This window comes from Berghia stephanieae, chromosome 4 (assembly GCF_034508935.2).
Source record: "Berghia stephanieae isolate SIO BIC M18660-M18661 chromosome 4, UCSD_Bste_1.3, whole genome shotgun sequence".
Lineage (NCBI taxonomy): Eukaryota > Metazoa > Mollusca > Gastropoda > Nudibranchia > Aeolidiidae > Berghia > Berghia stephanieae.
Window position 1 is genome coordinate 23,255,893 of NC_088363.1, and position 17,500 is coordinate 23,273,392.

Here is a 17,500-nt window from a genome sequence, read left to right on the forward strand (position 1 = left end):
ACCACTCCACTCCGCCCACATCGTCATCTCATCGTCACGTCGCCTGACGGTGAACTAACTCCGATTTTTGCTGTCTGGCCTCTCCAGTACTAGGTCGGGCTAATTCAAATGAGCCCACCTTATTAACCAGTGAAAACTAAATAGAGATTTTGGCAAACGAACTTTTTCTTATTTATTGCCTTACTTGTGCTGGTACCATTGATGTAATGACTTTGGGAATGTTCCAGTATTGAATTAAATTTATTAATTTACTAATTTTATATCAATTTAGTATTAATTTGTGTTGTTTTTATATATTTGTTTATCCATTTAAACTTTTCTTTTTTTCTCGTTTTCTTTAGTGCTTCTCAAAACTCATTTATTTAAACTGTTTTCTTATTTGTTTTTTGTTGTTGTTGTTGTTTTGGGGGGGTTTTTTGTTTTGTTTTTTAACAAATTAATTTGTTAGTTCTTTTTTTTAATTCTTAAATTAATTACCGCTGTATTTTTATTGCCAGACAAAATAATTTTGCAAAACAATGTAATTTTCTATTGTATTCCGTCTAATAAAACAAAACACTTTTATTCAAAAGTCACGACTAAATAAATATATAAAATACAACCACCATTTTGGTTTTCTCAACAATTGAATTAGTATACGAGAAATACTCTTCTGAGAAAGGAGAGAGTTGAATTCTAACTAAGTTATAGAGGAAATACGGAAGGGTGGGCAGATTCCGTACTTGCCCGTCCTGAAGCTACTACATACATAAGAAGTTGTTCGCGATGAAGAGGCGGGAAGCTCGGGGTTGGTTGGGTAAAGAGTAAAGATAACACGGTCGTTATTGTTATAGTCTAACGAATGCATGAGGAGAAATTGGTAACATTATTTTGTCTTAATTGTATTGTATGAAGTATTGGCGAAAGCCTAAGATTAAATAAACTTTGTTTTTGTTTGTCTTATTTTGACTATGGAACTGATACTGATACTTGTCATATCAGACCTGCCTACTTGAAATAGGAAAATAAAAATCGTAGTTTTCAGGGCTAATAAAATCGTAGATATTTTAACTACCCTTTAAAAAAATGACCGGAATTTCGTCTGTTTTGATAGATATCAAATTTTTAAAAACGAGAAAAAATGATTGGAAACGTAATAATGATGGTGATGGTGGTAGTGATAGTGGTAGCGGTGGTGGTAGTAGTAATGATGGTGGTGGTAGTAATGATGATGGTAATATTATTATTGTTTTATTATTATTATTCATCATTATTATTATTATTATTATTATTATTATTATTATTATTATTATTATTATTATTATTATATTATTATTATTATTATTATTATTATTATTATTATTATTATTATTATATATATTATTATTATTATTATTATTATTATTATTATTATTATTATTATTATTATTTATTATTATTATTATTATTATTATTATTATTATTATTATTATTATTATTATTGTACGTATTGGTGGTATTACTATTGTTGTATTTTTTTGTGGTTATTAATGGTATCAGTTTATTGTTTGGTTCCATTTACCATTTTTTTTTCCACTTTCATGTATGTGGTCATCAAATTGTATGATTTATTGTCGAAAGCCTAAGATTGAATAAACTTTGTAATATCGTATGGTAACCATCATTGTCGACGACATCGTCGTTGTCATCATAATCATCATTATCATCATCATCATCATCATCATCATCATCATCTTCTTCTTCATTAACAACAACAACAACAACAACAACAATATTAACAACAAGTACTACAATAGCAATAAAAACAATATCAACATCATCATAAAATTTCCGTCATCGTCTCCACAACTATCATTCTAACCAACAGCATCACCAAAACCACTACCATAATTACATCCTCCTCCACCACCACCACCACCGCTACCACTATTCCAACCACTACCACCACCGGCACAGTCATTCTAATCATCAAGACAGCAGTGAAATGCAATTTGAGCTCTGAATGAAACTCGAGTCATATCGCTGTTGTTGCTTCTCGATTAAAACTTTAAGGTTACTACATACTACTGAAAACCAGTAATGTAACAGAAATATTTATCTCGCCGTTGAGGGATTAAAGCAAATCTTTAATTTTTCGAGTGAACGAAATGGACTTGTATTGTCAAGGTGTTGTCGCATTATGTCTCGTCGCTTTATTTTTTAGTTGTATTCTCTTTCGTGATTCATTTTTGATTACGTTTGGAATAATTAAAATCTACTGGTATTGTCCTTTCATTGTAAATGTGATATTTGTAGTTGAAATATTATTTTTTAAAGGTGAAAAAAATAATAATTTAAAAAAATTAATTAAAAAATAAATAAATAAATAAATAACTTAAAAAAAATGAAAAGATAAATCAAAAAATAAATAAATAAATAAATAAATTAAAAAAAACAATAAAAAAAATAAATTAAAAAAAATAAATATATATATATATAATATATATATATATATATATATATATATATATATATATATATATATATATATATATATATATATATATATATGACCGAAGCATCTTTGCCCCACCAATGTAAATAGGCTAGAACCGCCACTGGATCTTATTAATGTAGCTTTCATATCTGTATACATGGCATGATTGGGGAATAAACAAAATTTGAAACTCACTGAGTATGGTAAATTCCCATTAACTCTCTCCATACCGATCATTATCAGTATTTTCCTAAAATGGAAGGCTTACCCAGCTGAAAAATTGATATTTTAAACTCAAACAAGCTCTCTCTAAAAAAAAAAAAAACAGCTGTATGTTCTTATTAATTAAACAAAGATCATTCTTCAAAGTTTGTGATGTACAGTGAAAATCAGAATTTAAAAAAAAGTCTATTGTGTCGTAACAAATGCGACGAGTTTGCTGTAGGGGGTAAGGAGATGGTTAATGCACTATATTGTTCATACTTATTTAATTTTATATGTCTTTCAATATTCCTCTAAATTAGCAAAAACACGTTCCACAAACTGAAGACATAGGCCTACTTGTGTTCAACTCTACTTTATGACTGTTGTTATACTATACTTTAACATTTCAACGTTAATACTCTGAAAGTCTCTAATATCGATTTTAAACGATGGGTCACATATAAGGATATAAGTTCTCTTATTTGATTATCAGGGTAACAATTTATCTGAGGACCGGAATATATTAATCTTTAAACAAATGTCAACAACATCTTTTAGAACAGTCTGGACTAGGTTTGTTTAATTTTTCTTGAAGACTTTGAATGTAGGAGTTACCAATGCCAACAACTTCCTTTAAATTATCATTTTTTTTTTGTCCTATTTCATTACAAGGACTGTGGATCCATATCCAGGCAGAGACGACTCCCATCTTTGATAATAATGGATACGTCCTTAAAATGGATAACAAAGGATCCTTTATCGACGAGTTCAAGGACATGTTGAACACAGCAAAGAGGTATGATCATGCGAAAGTTTTAATTGCAAAAGCAGATATGATGTTACTGCTGCTACTCCTGTTGACGAAACAAATTTGATATTTCGAAAAAATCATCACGATGTCAAATCAATCTCGTAATACACGTTAAACTATTTTTACGTCAATTGTAAACATCGTGCAAAAATTTCGCGACGATTGGTCCAGTGGTTTCAGAGTCCTAGTGAAAAAATCCATCTATTCAATGTATATATATATATATATATATAATATATATATATATATATATATATATATATATATATATATATATATATATATATTGAATCTTGTTTGATACAAATATGGTGCTCGACATGTAGCAATGGAGCGAATTATTATTTTAATATTTACCACAATGTTTGAGTCAGTCTACATCGATGTTTCAGGCCTAATCAGCCATCGTCAGGACTATGTGTTACATGAGTTGGGATATATATATATATATATATATATATATATATATATATATATATATATATATATATATATATATATATTAAATTAGCAAATTAGCAACGCACTATTGGGAACAAATAAACACACAAAAAACACCAACAATAACCTGGGAAGTCGTCAAGCAAAGCAGCCCCTACAGATGCGGTGCTAGAAAATGCAATTTATGCCTGACAGAGAAACTGGAGATTTTACTACACGAACCACAGAAACAATAGCACCTTAAACAAAAGATCTGAACTGATGACAATGTGCAGACACTCTAACAAATTCAAGCTCAAAACGCAAAAGGCCAAATAACCCTCCCCCCCCTTTCCTCCCCCCCCCCCTTCCCCCCCTCCCGACCCCATTACTCCCCCCTTTCCCTCCTCCCCCTCTCCCTCCTCCCCCCCCCCTTCCCTCCCCCCCCCCCCCCCCCCCCCCCCCCCCCCCCCCCCCCCCCCCGCCGCAACCACATTCCACTATAATATCACACACACATGTACACACAACACACAACACACCTACGCGCACACACACACATACACACACACACACACACACACACTCATAATATAAACATGAGAGCACATCACAATACACATCAAAACTAGTCACCACTACACAGCGAAACAACTTTAGTTTGGAGTTTTCTACGGACATTGCAAATGGATTATGCCGACTGAGGAAGTGTAAGGAACACAGAAACGAGTCGTCTCGGCAAAAAAATGTGAGTGAAAATTTACATTATATATATATATATATATATATATATATATATATATATAATATATATATATATATATATAAATGATTTTTTATTCTCTCTAACACTCCAAAATAGCCACGATATCCTGGTATTCCCTACGCTGTGGAACGGAGCAGTGAATCAAGACTACAGTCATCGTATGGACGGCCTCATCGTTGATGCCAGGAAGCTACAGACATATCTGGACAAAGTGCTGACCCCTTTGGTCACTGCTGTAAAAGGTCATCCAGCATTGGGCGCCTGGGATATTATGAATGAACCGGAAGGAATGATTAAACCGGATGTGGTATGTGTCTTTTAAAAATGATCTGAATGTTTAGATGGTATTAGCATTGACAAAGTTGGTTAATACAAGAAAAATATTATATCTATTTCTCATTACAATAAAATGGACGACATGTGGTACAGTCAAATGACTAAAAAGCGTTTGCATGCGCCATAAAAGCCTTCCAATTAAATCAAAGAAGTAATACCCGCAAATTATGTCGTGCAAAACAAACATATATCGCCTTAATCATCATAATGCCTGTCATTTGCTCATCCTTCGGGCTGCTTATATAATGTTGTATAGATAGATAGATGGATGGATGAATGGTGGGAGGTGAAAGGGATAGAGAATGAGAGAGAGAGAGAGAGAGAGAGAGAGAGAGAGAGAGAGAGAGAGAGAAGAGAAGAGAAGAGAACAAAGAGAGAGAGAGAGAGAGAGAGAGAGAGAGAGAGAGAGAAGAGAAAGAAGAGAAGAGAGAGAGAGAGAGAGAGAGAGAGAGAGAGAGAGAGAGAGAGAGAGAGAGAGAGATTTGAATGGACTGATGATGTTGTTATGCGCCTAGAGCGTTAATGTATAAATGATTGGGCTTGGTATAAATAAACTTCATTTGCTGTTATCGTATTGCTATAAAAGTATAGCAAAAGAAATGTGCCGTCATATAGAGTTCTTTCCATTACCATGGTTACACATAGATAGACGGATGCAACAACAATAATGAAATATGTAAGATTTTTTTTCTTGAAAAGGAGTAAAAGTATGTCTCGATCGTTATCATAAATTTATTGCAAGAGTTTGGGTGATGAAAATGCAAATAAGCTTAAATTGGTCACTTGATTGTGGATGAAGACATTAACAAAGCTTATTTAAAAATCGAACATAAACTATCTTATCAAATGACATTTGTTCCTATCATTATTTTAGCACAACAGTGATAAGTGTTTCGATACCACGAAACTTCATAACAGCGGCGCAGGTTGGGCAGGCAAGAAATATACATACCAGGACATGCTTAGGTAAAGTATAACAATGCTCTGAATTGTGCTCTGAATTATCGAGCAGTGTCAGAACTACAGGACATCTATCAATGAATTATCAATGATTTACCTAACTATTTGGGATAGTATATTACTCGATCTAGTAACCGTCTTTACTCTTCTTCTTCTTCTTCTTCTCTCTCTCTCTCTCTATCTATTAAATTAAGATTAAATTGAGCTTTTATACAGCGCAACATCCACTAAACGTGCTCAAAGCTCTTTACAAGGGGCCCATGGCCAACAGCAACATTTAACATTTAGGACGGGACATGACGCCTGTTAGGCGATATTACAATTTTTAAAATCCATCCATCTATCTATCTATCTATCTATCTATCTATCTATCTATCTATCTATCTATCTATCTATCTATCTATCTATCTATCTATCTATCTATCTATCTATCTATATATCTATCTATCTATCTATCTATCTATCTATCTATCTATCTATCTCTTCATCCATTAAACTATCTGTCTATATGTCAAGAAAATTGCATTTCTCACCCATTGTGCTATTTATTTTTTATTTTGTTTGTTTTTGCTCAAGTACATTAAAAGTAAATCTATTTCCCCACTTCGACCCAAGTGGTACCTACTTCTTTTGTAATCTCAGTAATGAGTTTGGTTCTTTCCAGACGTACATTGATACCCAATGACATATTCACTTTCTCAACTGTCGATAATATCCGGATAGTTATGTATTCGCTTTTTCTTCTTTTTGCATATGCTTATGTCACTGTTGTTACGTAATCAATGCCAGTTTTTCTCCTAATCATATGGTCTAATATATTTCCCAAATCTTACACAGAAATGATCAGTTCATTGTTTTTACACAAGATATAGGAACATATATTAATTGCTCACGTTGCCTTTGTATTTTAGCCTCAATTTCCGCTTCAAAATCTGATTTGAATTGACTCTATAGTTTTTGTTGTTGTTATCACGTCACTTTTATCAATATTCAAGTTTTGATAGACAATAACAAGAACAAGATATTAAAAATTTACAGTATCTTTTACTGGAAGAAAGCATCGTTATTTATTTCTATTCATGCCATTTGTCGTAAGTGATCCAATATTTCATTTATTTACATTTTGGTTTCATGTTTTCCAGTTACCTTATTCGTGTATATGATATAAGAAATACGCACTTCCATCAATACATGGACCTGACCGTACTCTTTTCTTCCTCTCTCTCTCTCTCTCTCTCTCTCTCTCTCTCTCTCTCTCTCTCTCTCTCTCTCTCTCTCCCCCCCCCCAATCCCACGCTCAATTATTATGTATTTGACAAAATTGTAAAATAGTAAATAACCCAATTTTTCTGCTTCACTCGATTCAATTTAAGTCGATTTCGTTCCATCTCCGCAGCTTTCACTCCCTTCCCCAATCTTTCTAATTTCTTTGTATCTTCGATCATTCCCTCACTCGTTTCTGAATCTTGCCTATGCTTTCTTTTTACAATGACTTCCTCCTTTCCATTTTACTATCTATCTCTCACTCTCTCCTTCCCGACCTTCTCTCTCTCTCTCTCTCTCTCTCTCTCTCTCTCTCTCTCTCTCTCCCTCTCTCTCTCTATTTTCTCTTACGCATTATCTACCTCGTAAGACTTCATCAATTCTAGATAAAGTATTTGACACTTTACGTTACTCCTGTCTAGATTTATAAACTTGCAAGCCGACGCTATCAAGAGAGTGGACCCACAGGCTCTGGTCACCATGGGGGTGTGGAACCCTAAGTCTAACACAGATCACTTCAACTACGTTGATCACTATACAGATGCCTCTCTCACAAAGGCAGGCGGATCACAGCTGGTAAGACTGGTGTTGATAATGATGTAGGTATGTATTCTTTTTTTTTTTACAACTTATTGAATGCAAGAGACAATTAAGGTAAATATTTTTATTTCATTAACACAAACTATTGCTGAACTTTGAAAGAAAAAGATTATTTGAAATTGAGCACTTGGAATAGTATCACATGGAAGGCAACGATTATTATATACAAAAGATATAATATGCAGATTTTGAGAGGGGAGAACAGACAAGAATAATTTCTATCCATAGGAACTTTACGTCCATGCTAACGGGCTTATACAAGGCACAAATATGCAGATTCTATACAACCTTTCTGTTTTATTCTAACGACTGTTTTGGCGGCTACTTTAAGGAAAAAAAACAGGGGGTAGAAAAAGATGAGAATCACTTTAGAACTTTTCAGGATTACCAAAGTAATAATTGATAATCTATTTGGTCATTCTTTTTATTCTAGGGTACATTGGATTTCTATCAATTCCACTCTTACTCCTGGCATGGGAACTGGGACGAGGTGGCTCCTTTCAAGGTAATCCCTAGTTTCATAATTATTGAGAAGATTTACGATTTGCTTATCACTGAATGAGTTTTATGATGGTACATAATATCATTCCTTACATGAGAAGAAACAAAATATCAGAGTCTCCTGATTCAAACCAACAATTTTACGATCTGAAAGCGATTAAGTTGTTCAATACGCCACCACCTTCTTTTTTAACATCTTCGTTCCTTACTCCTATTTGGGATAATTCATTAAAGAAGAAACAGAAGAAAACGGGCGCTAACAAAGACATGGATGAAATCAGGCCATGCACCTATTGAAACAATGAATGGGGTCTCGAGTCTCAAGCATGGACTTAAAGCGCGCACATGATCTAAACAGAAATAGATCTTGCTCAAATCCACGTAAAGCCGATTTATCTCATGCATGTTGACTATGCAGTGACTGAGTTTCGGAGTCTTAAGTCCAATCCGGCGAAAAGAATTTGCAGTGTACCATCATCTTAGCGAGGTGAGGTCAACAAATGTTACTGTCCTTTTGACAATTAAACAACCCGTATAACGGTTATATCGGCCTTCCAAAAGAATACATACTAGATATTCAACTTTATCGATGCCTTTATGATTCAAAATGTTAATGTTTTATTTCTTTATCGCACTCTGGGAATTCTCAAGCGAAAGTGATACTGAAAACTCCCAAAATTAAGACGAAGAATTATTGGCGAGTAGGAAGAAATTTCATCTGAGATTCAGTACCGTATTCGTATCGGAGCGCCAAATTAATCTCGTTTGTTTTATTTTGGTTTTATCTATTTTTCGATGCAAAAACTTCTCCTTCATCTCTTTTAGTTCTCATGGGCCCCATTCTTCAATTATTTATTTTCATACAATCGAATAAGCCCATAACTCTTCATACCCCAAACTCTAGCAATCTCCTTTCCGGTTACCTCGCTCACCTCATCTCTTGTCTGCCCATTCCCTCTCTCCCAATCCATCGGTTTTTATACCCTCGCTTTTCTGGACTATCGCAAACGCCAACAACTTCTCAATAATTGAGACAAGTGGTCTTTGTGATTCAATTTGTTCACCCGATATCAAATCCCACCCCCACACCCAGTGGGTTCAAATTTCAGTTTGGTGCAGCGATAACTGAATTCTGTTTTTTTCCCTCAAGGCCCCGGAGTTGTCATGGGCTTCTGACAAACTCAGCAGCCTTGTCACAGACGTCTTTGAATGGGAAATAATGGCGTCTCGGATTGTAACCGAGCTGCTGCCATGTTTCGACTTTTGTGAAAATTAACCCGTATACTGGCGGTTTTCAATAAAAGTTAACATATATCATATTGACTGTATTCACTCTTTAATAAAGCTTGATTCGCATCGATAACGATTCTCTCGGCTAGCAGGTTAAATCTACTGTCGTTACAACTAACTACTGGGAGACATTGTGATTTTGATTGAGGGAGGAATGTAGTTTTACTTTTAAAAGAAGAAGCAAGGCGTGATCAGAAACAGGACGGTTGACAGCAGGTGAAAACTTATATTTTAACCCCTGGGTCCGTTTTTATGTAAGCGGACCAGATCTAATTCTTTACTTGTCTTAGTAAATGACGTCCTAGTCTTAAGCCTGGGTGAAGCAAGTGGCTAAAAAAATTGGATTTTATAAATGTTTTCTGGTCTCTTGCCTAAAAGTGGGCCTTGTAAGGACGTCGACTACTTCGGTTATTTTGTGTTTGCAACATCAAGCTCTCTAGCATACGATGGCAGGAAAGATACCCGTCAATATACTTTTAACGCAAAAGATTTCCACAAATGAAATTAGCAACACATTCGGTATAGATATAAGTCGTTCCGTTTCATATTTAATTTGAACTTACTTTGCCATGAATCAAATAAGGTGATATTGGTTGTCGACTGTTAGTTCTATATTTAGGTCAATGAAAATTTCATTGGACTCGAACAAATTGAACCAAAAAAAACAAAAACAACAACAACAAACAAAACAAAAACAAACCAACAAACAAACCAAAAACAAACAAACAAAACACAGAAATTGTGTTCTGATGAATCACGTTATTTCAGTCAGTTACAATGTCAGCAGAATAACTTTTGTCTCGACTATACTTTCTAATCGTTTTGTTTTTGTTTTTTGGTTCTTTGAAGCGAAAACTTCGACTTCGAGTCTCCTTTCACTCGCAACTCGCGAACCCGATTATTATTATTTTTTTAAAAATAGGTTTTTACTCACAAAAACGTGTACTTTCGACATTCTGCAGATATCTTATATATTTTTAAAAGCAACAGTATACTTTTTGCCTTCCGAATCGAAGCTCTCTCAATCTAAAAATAGCTGATATCTTGTCGACGCTATGATGTATCCTCGTAACTAGTCTCAGGCTAAACATGAAGTCCAGTCTCAGCAAATGACTAAAGGTTGGCTAACCTTAGTCCAAAGGTGCTGCGATTTGACTATAGGACTTGCTTGGTCAGCTCACATATAATGTGATTTTTTCAAGTTCTTTATTTATTGTATTTTATAATATATAGATTTGAAATCCCCAAATATTGAGGAAATTAGATCTATATTAAAATGTTTGGTTATAGACAGATCCAGTTTTAATAGTTTTATAAAAAAAAGTTTATTCCAGAATTCCATGTAGTCTAGATATATTTACCAAAATGTATAAATTAGAAACTATATTAACGCGATCAACAGTATTCTGCCCCCCCCCCCATCCCCTTTCACCCCTCGGTCTAACCAGTGGTGAATGACTAGCTGGATGAGCTAGATCTGATGGAAAGCACTTTGCGATAGATTAGCATCATATCCAAAGAGTAGCAAGCATTGCTATTTTGTCCATCTTATTTTATAGAAACCGGGATAAAATCTGGCTTATATTTTCGTTTTAAATCACTCTTTTTGTTGACATTTCTCACAGCATACAGCAGGACAGTACGGCACTTCCAAACCTATCGTTGTTGGCGAATTCTGGACAAAAGATGGCGGTGGAATGACTGATAGCCAGTTGTTTGATTATGTCTACAACCATGGCTACAGCGGAGCTTGGAGTTGGGATCTAGTGGGCCACGGCGGAAGTCAACGGGCTGGCATGACACACATCCGACACAAGACAAATCACGGCCACATATCTATTGATATTTGAATTTAATAAATGATTGAAAGACTTTTGGTTAAAAAATAATGGTTATCTGATAGATAAACCCCCCCCCCCACTTCCCGTAACCCCTCCCCCCAATCGTCAACAGCCATCTGTTGTTGTTTTTGTCGTTGTTTTTACTTCTACTGGCTGTATCTAAAATAGCGTATTTTTCTAGAATCTCAAAAACTCTGAACCGTTGGACTTCGAGGAAGAAAATTATTGAACACCCAGGTTTGAGAGTTTTTTTTAACAAGGACGAGTTTTGTGACCAAAAATTTAATAACGTGTTTTACAAAGTATAGCAGTCATAGATTTAGAATTCGATGATCAACTCTCAACTCCGAATTTAAGAGTCGACTCTATAGGAGCCAATGTCCCAGTTAGTTTGTCATTTTTTATTGGTATCGACACACTTATTTTGTTTTATAGTATTATTTTTCTCACATCGTCCAGCACTTATTTAATATTATATTGAATATGATATGGTATTTATGATACTGTGTTAAACAAAGCAGCGAAGATTAATCAAGAAAACATTATTCCAAAAATTAATTATCTTTCCTCGACTGACCCTGGACCGAAAATGGAACATTCAGATCAAAAAGGGGGTCTGAGTTGTGATCTTTAGTCACGGAAGACTGCTTTTCTTTCTTTGAATGTTGTTTTAAATTTCTTGTTCTTTCTTTGAATTATCTTTTCTTGCATTTTTAAAATTCTGCTTTGCTTTGCACTGCATCATACTAACATTTTCATATTTTGAGTTCGAATCAAAGCCTGCTCCACATTTGAAAACTAAAACACAAATTATTTTTTATGTTTATGACTCTTAAAACAAATTTTGAAAGATAAACATCAAAGTTATGAGAGTGGAGCCTTAAGCTTGAGCATCGAAAACTCAACTCAAGATTCAGACACAAGAGTGTCGATTCTGTTGTAGGCCATTGGCCAGGCCTATGGTGGAATGCAAGTCATGCATTGGAAATCAAAGAGAGGCTGACTATTTAGACTTTCGTTATGACGGAAAACAAACAAAAATAAGCAAGCCTAAATCAATGACTTTCGGTCTTCAAAAGCACATTCGATTAGTCCTTTGATAGGGCAATGAAGTCCAGAGACTGCAAAACTCCTCTGTCATACTCCCCCCCCCCCCAAAAAAAAAAAGTCCTATACAAACCAACAAGACAAACAACCCCTCCCCCACACACAAATAGCCAAAAAAAAAAAACAACAAAAAAAAAAACAAAACAAAAAAAAACAAAAACAAAAATAAAAAACAAGAAAAAAAAACAAAAAAAAAAACAAGAGAAAACCGGACTATCCTTAATTAGCCGAGTAGCGTTTTTTTTTCTCAAAGATATGTTGAAAACCCTTGTTGTGTAAGGACAACTCACTAGACGTTGCATTAATCTAAAAAAATATATACATCAAATAAGAGGGTGGTAATCTAATTCATAAAAAAATAATTGGGCAACTAATGCTAACGTCAGAATCTAAACAAAAATAAAAGCGTTTCCACAGTTTCTGCCATCCAAGCACAATATGCACGTAACATGTATTCTCACGACATGATCGTCTCCATTGACTCAAGGTATATTGAATGCTATTAGTGGTCAATGAAAATATTCAAATAGAAACATGTTTTGTATTGTACCTTTGTAGAAGACGTTAGAAGTATAATATTATTATTGTCTCTAGATGAACTACTTGACAGATGTACAAAGAAGACACATATAAATTAAAAGCGTTTCACATGAGCTGTTTGCGCAAGATGGTCAATTTAACTTGGAACACAAGGTGATCAATGTAACTTGGAGAGCCAAGATCAGAAAGGAAGAAATCATGAAAAGAATGGAAACGACCGAATTAACGGACATATTGTTGGAAAGAAGATTGAGATGGTTTGACCATAATCATAATATAATGTGAATGAAGGGCGGTAGATTCCCAAAAGATGTCATAAGGTGGAAGCAGCGGCTCAAAGCGCTTTACAAGGGGTCCCTGGTCAACAGCAACATTTAACATGTAGGATGGGACATGACGCATGTTAGGCGATATTACAATTTTTCGGACAAAGACAACGCTGTTAACGGCCAGGTACTCATTTTACACCTGATTACGGTGAGAGTAAGTAAAGAGCCTTTTACAAGGACTCAACTATGCGCCGAGCGCGAGGCTCGAACCCAGGACCTTCCGATCTGAAAGCGAATGTCATACAACTAGACCACATAGACGCACAGACTACATAGCTGCACTATAGGGATGATAAGATGTCCTAGGGCGAAAGCCATCTTGAAGATGATCAACGTAAGCAGGGAACTTAAGGAAAGGAGGATTGTCGTGGGAGGAATCCAAAGATAAGGCCCACGCCAGAAATATGTGGAGATTTTTTGGACCGCCCAATGTGCCAGTTTGGCACGGGAAGGTCCAAGGTACTAAGGTAAAGTAAGATATAGCGTAATTCTATCATCTCGTTTCCTTTTGATTTTTGGACATTTGTGTTTCAATTTTATTTTGAAATAATATTTATTACGATTTTTTCTTATTTTGAAATAGCATAGTGGCTGCGTAAGGCGGTCACAGGAAATCGCCCGTAGCCTTCGTGAACTCGTATCCTGACACTGACCAAAATGCTACGTCTTAAGACAAGGCGACTGACGGCCACGAAAGAAAACGAATAGTGATTTGTATTCATTAGTTTAACCAATTGGATTCAGTAGTCTGATGTCACGCCGCCCGGCAACGGCGGCCATCTTGGTTCTAAACAAAGAAAATCAATCCTTTTTATTCTTCATGCTGGATAGAACATTTCATATGCCTTGTGATCAGAATGTGTAAAAGTCAAAACATGATCAAATTTATGGGGTTTTTTCCCTCTTGATACGCTTTTATGCTCGCCGGAGACATATTTCATACGGGCGTCCGCCATTGTTCCGATAGTTTAGAGCCAGTGTTACTAAGCTACCATGCGTCATTAGGAAGGAAGTGACGTTACGACTGTTGAAGAGTATTACTGGGATCATTCGTTTCCTTTACAAAAGACAACTCCCTTTTTCCTTTTTGTCGGAAATCATCGCCTTGTATCGGGACGTCATTTTTATGGAAATGTCAAGCTATAAAAGTTAACGAAGGTTACAGTCCTACACGATAAGGAAACATTTTTCTCATTACCTCGGATTTAAAATTTTGCTGCTTTTGAGCTTTGAAGGAGATAACAGACTTTAAATTAACTAAAACTTTAAAAATGTATTTTTGTTGTTGTTCCGAAATCAATCGTGGCCTTCGTTATTGCGTGACACTTGGAGAGTATTTTGCGTTCGTGAGCTTTGTACACATCCTAGTGAATTGCCGTTAGTAGTGCTCAAGGAAACAAATGATGCCATTGGTGGAACTCACGATTCGTTTTCTTTTGGTGGTCTGGCCTTGCATTTTGGTCAGTGTCACGCTATGAGTTTATGTTTATGAAGGTTACAAATCAACCCACTCGACAGCACTTGGTTGCAAACACAGGAAAAAAAACAAAACAGGTCTTGAGTCTTGGATTGCACCGGCACAGTTTGCGTGACGGTGTGAGTACTCCTTAGCTGTTTGGTCCCAACATGCAATGCCACCCTTCTTGAAACGGGTAGACACGATGCGCGGGTGGGGAAGAATGGGAGAGCGGGGCGATCTGGTTAGATAGTATAATTTTAAACTGTAGGTGGGAAGGGGATGGGGTTGGTCGAGAAATAGATGGCATGAAAAACGTGGAACTCTGACGGTGAACTCCAAAACCGTGGTCATTTCTTGGTGTGTTAGTTGTTATTAGTTTTGTCTTTTTTTCTCCTTTGTTTGGCGGTAAATAGATGTGGGAGTTTGTGAATTAGTAAGTTGATTCTTCTACTCAGATGCGACTTGTGAAATTAGTAAATTTCAAATATTCTGTTATCTGTCACTAATTATCATAGACCTATTGTCTCTGCACAAAAAGTATACCACTGACGTCTCAGTTTTTCTCTCTATTCTATTCCTTTATCCGTTTTACTAATTTTAACATTGTGGCAAGAAATCCCTATATTATATTATTCGCACAGTAGAAAACAATTGCAATAAAAATAGAAAATGAAAAACATATTTTAAATATAACGAAAAGCTATTTTTTTATGAAAGAATTGAAAGGTCTTTTAAGTTATATATATATATATATATATATATATATTATATATATATATATATATATATATATATATATAAACATTTTTGCGAGTGTTATTTAATGGCTTATCGAACATATTTTGGAGTAGATCTAAATACTTTTTTTTACAATAGTTTGGTCTGTTAATTTGATGTAGACAGAAATTAAATGACGAGGACTTATCACAAGGTTTATTATGGCCAATACAATATGTTATTTAGTCAGTTAAAAATACATCTTTCATATTTTGCCAATAACGCGAACAGTATATAAAATCATGAATTGTCTATGATCTGTTTCTCTACATGCACAGGTACATACATTCATACATACTATAATCTCTAATCAGAAATCATAAAACCATTTTTTGACTCAATTCAAAATTTAAAATAGATGTTAAAATTTTATCCGAATGCTTATCCGTGAAACATCGTCTTATTTGTAACGATGTTTTTAGTTTAGGCTTTTCAAGTTTTGCCATTGTTTATTCCTTTATTTTACTTGAAGTTTTGCCATAAGTTTCAAACAGTCGATTTTCGTTAAAACAACGAGTAGAACCACAGGTCATAAAAAGGTATAAAACCAGAACAGGAATTTCGAACTCGCCCTACAATCTGGAGTCTTGACTGCATTCAAATCGGGTCATATTAATCATGTAATGAGACCCTTATAGAATATGTATTAGGCGTTTAAGGAAATTTGTCACGAAAGCTTAGTAAAATACCGCCCAAAGCAATATTCTCAGAATAAATTGATGAGAGACAAGTGATATCTAGTCATGCAATGACTGTCTTGATCGATGCGTAGGTTACTTAGAGTACCGTTGAATGGGGTGACCACTTTAGAAAACATCTGTATATGATACACACACACATACACACACACACACACACACACACACATATATAATTTATATATATATATATATTATATATATATATATATATATATATATATCTTGACATTGAAATAACCTGTCCAATATTATATTTTTCAAGTATGGGTTTGGGTGAAATCTATCCAATGACGTAAATTTTACCATATTTGTATTATAATTTTCAATCTGGCGGGTACATTTAGGAGCTGGTCATTGTCACCTCCAATTGACCTGGGTCACCCCATTCACGCACAGTAAGTAACTCTTATATATGAGTACAAAGGATAATAATTCGGCGCATCTAATTCATCTGACAGCAGCTTTACAAGTCTTAATGTTTTGATTGGTAAGTTGATTATGGCATACATACTCGTCTGAGTTATCGTTTGTAATATAATCATCAGTTTTATGTTCATTTTCTATAAATGTAAAATTTGCGCGAATAACACTGTTAAATATCTTTAGTTGAATTGAGCCCTGTTCTCGTTGACCAGTTAACTGCTGTACTCTGGAAAGTATTTTACAATATGACCAGAAAACTCGTCCTTCAAATATCGATCGATTGAAATGACCCTCATCTGGGCAAAATCTCTCAAATATGGGACCTCACGGCAGTTGACTGGTTGAACCAGTGCTCACTGCGTGTTATACTGTGTATTCGGCATTTATGAGGTCTAGTTAAAATTACAAGACAAAGCGTCCGCTTTCAACAGTTGAGGGGTTAAGCTTCTTGAATTATCACCATACATTTTCATAGTATAGATAGTATGCAGATGACGTCACTCAGGCCTTTGTTATTGTTTTTGCCATCCGCGTTTGTGAGTTGTTCTCACTAAACTGTATTAACCTGACTATAAACGTTCATGGTTACACTTCCGGATGGCAATGTTGTGAACTCCTTGGCCAAGCGCATTCTATCTATAAGCTACCGCTATGATTGAGGGCTTCATCTGGATGTCTCACAAATGTGACCCACCGTTTCAAAGCGGTGGTATGTCG

The 17,500-nt window shown here is 35.0% G+C and overlaps 1 protein-coding gene across 2 annotated transcripts in view; it reads left to right on the top strand.

Moving 5' to 3' along the window:
- LOC144970263 (mannan endo-1,4-beta-mannosidase-like) overlaps positions 1-11,492 on the top strand; it is a 13,093-nt gene extending 1,601 nt beyond the window's left edge. For both annotated transcript variants that reach the window (XM_078909716.1, XM_078909717.1), the window contains 6 exons: positions 3,332-3,455; positions 4,753-4,963; positions 5,867-5,958; positions 7,638-7,791; positions 8,249-8,320; positions 11,232-11,492. In XM_078909716.1, coding sequence (XP_078765842.1) covers positions 3,332-3,455; positions 4,753-4,963; positions 5,867-5,958; positions 7,638-7,791; positions 8,249-8,320; positions 11,232-11,456 — 878 coding nt within the window. In that variant the 3' untranslated portion in view covers positions 11,457-11,492. The remainder of the gene's footprint in view (positions 1-3,331; positions 3,456-4,752; positions 4,964-5,866; positions 5,959-7,637; positions 7,792-8,248; positions 8,321-11,231) is intronic.
- Positions 11,493-17,500: the final 6,008 nt, after the last annotated feature.